This window comes from Sphaeramia orbicularis, chromosome 16 (genome assembly GCF_902148855.1).
Source record: "Sphaeramia orbicularis chromosome 16, fSphaOr1.1, whole genome shotgun sequence".
Taxonomy (NCBI): domain Eukaryota; kingdom Metazoa; phylum Chordata; class Actinopteri; order Kurtiformes; family Apogonidae; genus Sphaeramia; species Sphaeramia orbicularis.
Window position 1 is genome coordinate 28,645,344 of NC_043972.1, and position 9,458 is coordinate 28,654,801.

The 9,458-nt window shown below is 36.1% G+C and overlaps 1 protein-coding gene across 1 annotated transcript; it reads right to left on the minus strand.

Moving 5' to 3' along the window:
- Positions 1 to 1,441: 1,441 nt before the first annotated feature.
- LOC115434891 (E3 ubiquitin/ISG15 ligase TRIM25-like) lies at positions 1,442 to 3,846 on the minus strand. The gene is made up of 2 exons (XM_030157021.1): positions 3,748 to 3,846; positions 1,442 to 3,049 (listed from the first exon to the last, which is right to left on the minus strand). Exon 2 carries the CDS (start codon positions 3,045 to 3,047, stop codon positions 1,860 to 1,862), a length of 1,188 nt encoding a protein of 395 aa, XP_030012881.1. The 5' UTR covers positions 3,048 to 3,049; positions 3,748 to 3,846; the 3' UTR covers positions 1,442 to 1,859.
- Between the last annotated feature and the right edge of the window lie 5,612 nt (positions 3,847 to 9,458).

The window sequence follows — 9,458 nt, forward strand, 5'->3', positions numbered from 1 at the left end:
TGTCTTTCAGTTTTTAAACATCCAGACTTCACTTCCTGGAGATTCCCTTTCAACAGCCCAGGATGTTCAAGTCATCATATGGGATTTCCCAAACCCTCTGAGCAGCTCCGATGGTGGCTCGTGACCTTTCTCACACACACACACACACACACACACACACACACACACACACACACACACCACACATACCCCTCTCTCTCTCTCACTGCCCTACCTGGGAGGCCACATTGGAAAGCCATCTTATTCCCTGCAGGACTGTTTGTGCCTCCTAAAATAGCCCCACAGTGGAAACTTCAGCTCATCAGTAGTTTGAATCAGTGGGATACTGACAGTGCGGTCGACACATCTGGTCACAGATGTGCTGTGACTTCAACTGAGCAGAGATGAACATGTTATTAATGTTTGTGAAAGCTCATTCTAGTGTTGAAGTCACTGCAACATAAATGAGATTAATTTGGTGTGATTATTTCCATTTTGTGCAACTCTGTACTTGTCTCTGTTACATTTCAGAGGCAATTTCATTCTTTTTACATGACTATATTGACAACTTCAGGTCTAATTTTCCATTTCTTTCCTGTGCAACAAAAAACAAATGTCTCCAAATGTGTTAATGTAAAATGCATGTGATAATCTGAAGGATGATGTGGTCCTATAGATTGTAAATTCTCCCAGTTTTAAGATAAATAAACAAAAAGCCACAAATATAAAACAGCTCTGAAAACAGGCCTGAATTTTGAAGCTGGATATTTGACTTTTTAGAGAAACATGTTTCTCACAGAACAATGACTCCACAGACATACGATGATTTTATACAATAAAATGCATTTGTGTAGATTTAGCCACAAACATCATATAAAGGGGTTCAAAGGAGCGGAACAATACACATTAATGTGGCAATAAAAGGAATCTAAAAACTGCTAAATACAATTGTAAAGCACTGAGGGGAATCATTTTACAGCACAACTATCTTGAGTTTTTGTACTTTCACTACATTTTCCTGCTAATTGTGCGACAAAAATTGATGATTAAGATTTAGCTACAAATCTTTTTTTCATCATGACTGTCTTAGATATTTCATAATCTAAGACCAGATCTTCTTTTAATCTTGTGCATCCTGAGTGTCTGCACTGTATAAAATATTAAGACAGATTCCTGCTGTGCATGAACTGTACTGCATCTCAGTGGAAACATATCTTATCTTTTATCTTGAAACTGGGTGATTAATTTACTATTTTGAAGACTTCATATTCCATTGGGGTTGAACAGACCTGAAGTGAAAAGTGTGTATATTACTCCCTCTAGTGGCAAATCAAAATTAGATTAACCATTTTAAATGCACTGGCAACTAAAACATTCATATTTACAGGCAAAATTACAACATAAAAATTGTTTATTAAATTACAGAAATGACACTGTCATTGTGTTTTATAAAGATGGAAAATTGCACTTGTTCATTTTATACACACCACATGAAAATATCATCTATCACCAAATTACAAAAAAAATCAACAAAAAGTTTTTTTAGAAACAGATTAAGATACATATACATTAATAGCTAAAATAAAATTAGTTTCTTCATACATATACAAATGCATCCATCATAGTCATAGGCTTTAGTTTGTTACATGGTCATATTTTGTGTAGTTACAAAAACAATATATAATATATAATGATTTAAACAGTGAGCTTTCATCATCTTCAAATATCAAAATGTATTTATTTCCAGTTAAATTGAACTAACTCTGTAAAAAATCTTTAAAATGACTTCACTTATATGGCTCTGTTTCCCCCAAAAAATAGTCAGCAGCTCATATTCAAGAAAGTAGATTTTGCCAGATTTAATTTTTATGTTTTGTCATTTAAATAGAGAACATAAGGCAAATCATTAAAATAAACACTACAAAGATACCTAACCATTTATCCACTGGCTTTTGTGCCATGTGTTGCTTGATGCAGGGTGGACATTTTATTAATGGAACGGGTTCAAAAAACAGAAAGATTTTTTGCCTGAACCTGCATTGAGAAATCATGAAGAAAGGAGCCCTGGTGTCTGCATCACAGAACAACACTCTTCCCTGGTCATAATCTACACACACCCAGACTCTCTGAGGCATTTTTTCTTCATTTGAGTTCCGTGCTCTGCATTCACTGCAGTTAAGCAATCTTATGAACCAACAGCGATTCATGTCATTAGGTCTCAATGTCCTTTTCCACCGCAGTGATTCGCTGATTACTCCTAAATCCCAGCTGTTCTGCCCTTCGATATCAACTTCATAGTAAAACCTCCCCTTGGAAATGGCACTGTTAAAAGGAACTTTAGAAAAATTTATGAAATACTGATTACACCATAGGTAAACATCACTGCTATCTTCAGAGTCTTCAACACTGTTTGCTGGTGCTTCATGTTTGTCATTTTTTCTTTTTGCATTCTTGCGTTGCTTCCCTTTTCTGCCCCGCACTTCTTCATTTTTGTTCACCATCGGAGGCTTTTGGTGTTCGTGCTCCTTTTTTACAGGGGCTGTATCATGTTTTATGCACAGGGCACAAGCAGGTGTGGGGTCATTGCTGCAGAGGGACTCTAAAATCATGTTATGTTTCCTGCAGATCTTTTTTTCCAGGTTCTGCACAGGATCAGTCAGCTTATGTCTTTTCAGTGCAGGCACTCTGAGATGAGATTCAAGGTGTGTTTCACAATATGAGGCTAAACACACCAAACAGGTTTTGGATGCTTTATATTTGCTATCAAGGCAGCAGTCACATAGCACATCCTCAGGTTTGACTGGTGTCTCGTTTTTTGGCACAATATAATTCTTCTTGAATTTCTCCACAACCTCTCGGAATGTGGTGTTAACACAAAGTTTGAGCCCCTTGCTGAACTCCTCCTTGCACAGCGGACACTGGCACTGCTCTTTATCCTTCCAGTGTCTGCTGATACAGGCTTTGCAGAAGTTGTGTCCACATGGAATAGAAACAGGGTTGGTGAACACTTCGAGACAGATGGAACACAGAAATTGATCTTCGGACAGGAAACTGCTGACTGTGGCCATGTCTAGAGGAGAGGTGATAGAAGTCATCATTTAAAACTTATATGAAAATTGCAGTGGGTAACAACTAAAGTGAACAGCCATTTTTTAAAGGAAAGCAACAGTGGTAAAGACAACAACAGACACAAATACAGTTGCGGAAAAAAATATTAGACCACCCCTTGTTTGCTTCAATTTCTTGCTCATTTTAATGCCTGGTACAACTAAAGGTGCATTTGTTTGGACAAATATAATGATAACAACAAAAATAGCTCATAAGAGTTAAATTTCAGAGCTGATATCTAGACATTTCCCATGGTTTTCTTGATAATAACCAAAATCACTTAATTTCTTACATCAATATATGGCATTGTTCTGACAAAAACAGTGCTTTTAGGCATTCCATGTTTTCTTTTCTGTCTGTTTTAGTCACGTGATACATACAGGAGTGTACCTGATTGCATCACCATTGTTTTTTATGACTTTGATGGTCTAATGTTTTTTTCCGTGACTGTACTTCCTGCTGCAAATCAGACCATAAAGTGAAATATGTAACATCCTCAAAAAGTAGTTTTAAAAATGTCCAAAATATAAGAGATACATTTGTACGATCCTGCATCCTTGCACCTGGATTTAATGACATGAGGAAGAAGACATTATATACATAAAATCTACGATATTTAACCAGCATCAAGCACAGATTAACAGTACAGATGAATTTCACCTTTCTTTGATGTGGATGCTCTGTTCTGCTGTTTCCGTTTGCAAACTGAAATGTGTTTAAGAGTTGTTCTGCAGAATCTGAATTACAGTTTCATTTCACTGTAAGTGTCGTCCCTCCTTCCCAGACACACACTCCTCCCATCTCTCCCTCCTGTTATACATGACATTAACCCCTTAACAGCTCAGATTTGACTAACAAATCTTATGAAGGATTCCTGAGCATGTGTGACATGAAACACAATAAGATCCTGAAAGAAATGTATCACAACAAAGCTAATAAAGGGAAACAGAATAAAAGCAAAAGTGAAACAAGGCCGACTTAAGTGCAGCAAACACCTCCCCGCTTCAAACACGAGGGTTTTTTTTCAATGAAAGAAGCAAGAATAATTAGGAAACTTTGTGCCCCTAAAGAGTTAACTTTAAGAGAGAGGTATTCATGTTTTTATAACTGAATTAATCATTAAACAGATGTTGTTTTCTCAGTTTACTGGTGCTTGTTTTAAGTAGGGCCACTTGAATTTGATGTTAGGCTTTTGAGGTCAAGTGTATTTAAAAAAAAAAAAAAAAAAGATAATTTTCTATTCATTGAATGGTAAATCTGAAATCTTTTGTACCTGACGAGGAATACAGAGCTGAAACTATGCATTTTATCTCATCTACTCCTTCCTGTAGCGCTGATGCCATGTCAGATATTTTTGGTTGTGAAAAAGATTTGTAGTAGCCATTTATTTATAGTATATCACGGTAATATATAAATCACTCTCAAGCATGTGTCTGTCTGTAATTGCTTTAAACTTTACACTTAATTACTCTTTTTAATTTAATTTGCCAGGATAAACCCCTTGAGATGTACCAAGGGTCTAACCCCTCTAGATGTACCAAAGGTCTAAACATACACCACAGAAAAAACAACAATGGAGTGGCAAACTACAGAACAAATAATAAAATGACAAAAACAAACAAAATAACATGTATATTTTTAGCCTTTGAAGACCTAGAACTACTTTTGTAGTCATTTCCAAGTTATTTTTTGTCTACGTCTAATCTTTACTCCACCAGATCACCATTTATTATTTTAGCTTGTGCATTTTTCAGCAAAAATTTGGTATTTTCCTATATCTAATTTACTGCTCATCCAATTCAGTCCACTTTGTTCATATAGCACATTTAAAAAACACAAGGTTGCCAAAAAGACACACAAAACAGAAAGACACAAGAAGACAGAACCAAGACCACACAATTCTCATGCTGGGTTTATGTTTATGTTTATGTTTATGCATTTGGCAGATGCTTTTTTCCAAAGCGACTTACAGGGGAAAACCAATCAAATCACTCAATCAATCAAATTTTATTTATATAGCGCCAGATCACAACAAAAAGTTATCTCATGACACTTTATATATAGAGTTGGTCAAAACCAGACTCTAAGCCAATTTACAGAAACCCAACAGAATCCTCCAGGGGCAAACACTTGTGACTGGTGTCAGTGGAAAGGAAAAACACCAATGAATAAAAGTGACATTTAAGGTCACTTTTATTGGGAGCACATCATGTAGATGTTCATAAAAAGCTCAATGTAAATTCAGAGTTCATATTATAAAAAAACAGAGAAAGCTGAAGAAAAGGGGACTTTTTTTTTTTTTTTTTTTAGCAATATATATGAACTAAACATAAAAACTAGTGTCTACAACCACTGTCACTTATCAAACTACATGATTTTTACTGGTGAATCAGCATTGCAGAAGGTGCTGGTGTTTCCATGTTCACATATGGAGCCTCTGAACATCCAAATGGGTCATATCTGATGATGATGAAAAGCTGAGAAACTGCATTTTATCTGAATTATTTAAATGCATTGATGGAATTAGTAGTTCAGAATTAAACATTTTAGATCAGTTGATGCTTTTGGTCGAAGGAGGCTGTTCAGGTCCGGAAAACTACAACCATAACTATGACCAAACTGCCCATCAATAAAAAAATTAAAGTCAAGTCAAAGTCAGCTTTATTGTCAGTTTTGGTCATATGTGCATCACATACAGAAAACTGAAATTACAGGACTCTAAGGTACCACAGTGCAAAGGGAACATAGCAGAAAAAAGTATCCAAAAGTATATAAAAAAAATAGAATAGAATAGAATAGAATAGAATAGAATAGAATAGAATAGAATAGAATAGAATAGAACTATAACCTATAAACACTAAACAATGTAACTATAGACCTTGAATATAACAATAAACAGCAGGGGGTTGAGGAGACAATAAATGGACAATAAAAATGCAACAGTGAAGTTAAACAGATGAGGTATTTATAGGAGTTATTGATTTAAAGTGACATATGCAATATGTACAATATGTGCAATGCAGCAACTGTAGAAATTGTAAATATTCCAGGTTCTCTCCCTGAAAAATACCAAAATTCTCATAAGTTTTAAGTCACAAATTGTGGATCTATTTCACCTATTCCTCCTTTATCACAAACTACTGTCAATGTGTATTGAATACTCAAACCGTGACAGTGTTTAAAAAAAAAAAAAAAAAACCTTGACAGTGTTTATCATTTAGAATAGTGTCCTTTGCAATGTGTTTTACGCACTCAAAACACTCTTTAAATCAAACAAGCATTATTTGTTCAGGTGCATCTTTACAAAATGCTTGCTGGCTCCATTTCTTTGGCTCAGTGTAATAAATTCAGGTAGAAGTAAAAACTTACATACACTATTCATTCACTAAGCAATGAAAATTAAAATAATTTTTAATCATTTAAGCTACTTTTAGAAGTTTAATTTCTTCTCCTTCCCAAACATTCAACACAAATGTTAATTACTGCAAAATCTTGCTTTAATTGAAGCTTATAAAGTGAAAAATCAGACACTAAACTTTCATTTCTGCCCTAAGCATCTTCACAAAACTTAAACGCCTCCTGTCCACAGAAGTAAATATGCAAATGTGTGTGTTCAGTATCGAATATATTGAAAAACAAGTGGGCCATAGAAATGTGTATGTTGTCTATGGATCATAATGCAATGACCAACTCATTTATATGGTATATTATAACACCGCAGGACACAGTTATATAATCTACCCCATAAATATGTATAAACCCCTGTAAGACGATTCACAGAAGTGTTTTAGTTTCCATTAGGAACCCTAACCTTAACCTCAAATAACTGCATTTGGAAATTTGTACTTTGTCCTGTCTGTCTGTGTGTTGACACATTTTGTCTACATGCACAAACAGACAACAGTGACCAGTGACATTGACCAGTGGATAAAACACAAACACATGAACACACACGTCATGTTTGTCATTTTTCATCCACCTAGTTTACTTTCTTAATCACTTTAGCAAACCAGCCATGTACATGAGTGTAAACCCTCCGTGTGGTTTGTACGTGGTTCTCTGTGCAGCTGCTTCCTGTTGCGCTAAGAAAGTGTGTAGTCAAAAACACTGGCTGGCTGAGGGTTAAAAAAAGATTCATTAAAACCTTTAAATACCTTCACCTTCAATAAGACGGCATTCTCTGTTTGTTTGCTTTGAAGGTCATTACCACAACAAAGAATGTACAATTTATCTGATAGCTCATTTCCATATAAAAGTAAAAATCAATTGTAACTCCTACACCTCATTAAACCAAAAATAATCTGAGCATTTCTGCTTCTGTCTCTTTCTTTAAATAAACAAGCTAATCCTTTATTTGTTGCAGTTCAGTCATAATGAACCTCTAAGAGGGCAGGAATGTAAAGCTTTGCCTCTATTGTACAGCCTGCAATTATACTCCCACAGTTACACAGTTTGATTAATTATAACTAAAACACAACCAATATATAAAGCTGAATTATAATGTGATGATTAGAAAACAGCAACATTGTGTTTAAGGTAATGCAATCTATAGAGCACAGAATCTATATACATACATGCCATATGTAGCTACACCGTATAAGTAAAATAAAATAAAACAAAGTGCAGACGCAGCATCCACACATAACTACACATTTTAGTTTCCTGTGTGTTGGACTCCCAGAAGTAAGTAGTTTTCCTTAAAAAAGGTCTTAGGATATATAAAAGAAATTCATCAAACGGAGCTGGTTGGTAGGAGGATGTCTCTACAATTAATTTATTTTAATTAACTTGAATTTTTTTTCCTCCAAAAGATACAGAATGGAAACACTATCATGTCTTGGAATAAATTGCAGAATGCTTTTGGTGATTAAGTACTGATGGTGAGTTTGCATATTTTATACATTCTGAAATGTTATGCATTAGCAGCCTGAAATTCTTAAATGTCATATGTACAATAAAATGGAAACTGGAATAGAAAAGACTTTACTGCACTGCAGGGGTGCCATAAGGGGAGGAAAAGTGATGATGACTCGGGGGGCCCATGACTGACAGGGGCCTTGGAAATTACTAAAACATTATTATTATTATCCTATCACCATAAGAGAATGTTTGCTTCACAAAGCACAAATAATTCTATTTGTTATTTATATTAGTTGTTTGCTTTTTAAAAGATGGCTTGCACAATTCTCATCAATCTTCCATGAGAACATAAAATATATTTTAAGCACAATATCAATCCATGCCTACAATGTGTTATATTTTCAGGGTCTGCATGATGTGCAGCATTGAAGTGGTGGGGCCCAAAGTGATATTTTGTTCACGGGGCCCCAAATCCCTGTCAGCACCCCTGCAACACAGGGTTAAAAAGTGGTCTTGTACATCAACACTGGACAATCATGTGCGAAACAGTCCTAAAAAGTGCATAAAAAGGTGCAGAACATGATACAGATTGTGGAATCTTAGTAGAGATGTTTTGTCATTTTACTTAATATGTCGGTGTGTGTAATATGTATGGTTTTGTTTCCCTAAATCCAAGTTGTTGCAGCTTCATTGTGAAAAACTGGACCTCACACATATGCAAAGGTCAGTTTCACAAGTCACCAGTAGGGGTCGTAGCCACGCTGATAATATATCCATGTGCAGTGACGCGGGTTTCCCCATACCACAGCCGTTTATTAGACAGGATGGGATAGTGAAAGCTCATAAAAAGAACCCATTTAGATCTAGAAAAAAATATATATCTTAGATCATTCTTTTCTGTCTTTCTGCAAAATATTCTAACTGGAGAAACTTGTGGGCACTTGAACCTCTCACTGCATCACCTCAGCAGCTGCCTGGTGCCTTCATGTCTTTTTCCTCTCCTTGTGGTGATGTCTGGATGACTGTTGCTGTCTCTCCCTTATTGTCAGGCGCTAACAGGGGCAGAACTTGACCCGGTGTCACCCTGTGAATGACCACAGGGACACCCAGCAGCTCCGGTCATTATGGAAACACTGGCTGCTGTTTCTGCAGTCTCTCCTCTTGGATTGGGTTCACTGATCTGAACTCTGAGCATGCACATTCGTCAAGGTATGAGGCTGTTTCTGTGAAATAGTAAGGACTGAGATGGGGAAAAAGCCTCGGAGGGGGGTCTTTCCATGTCAGAGCTTTCTAACAAAACGCTCTGTCTCTTTGAGGCATCAAACCGGCATAGGCGCATTCCTGTGCGCGCGTAACCGACCTCACTTCTCCTGTGTGAACGCGGCAGGAATGGACATATGTGAACTGGAAACTTAGGATATGATCAGAATCTCTCCAGATCCTTTATTTTTTGTTTTTTTAATAATTCCAAACAGCTACTATTGTTAAATATTATTATTATCAGTGCGCAG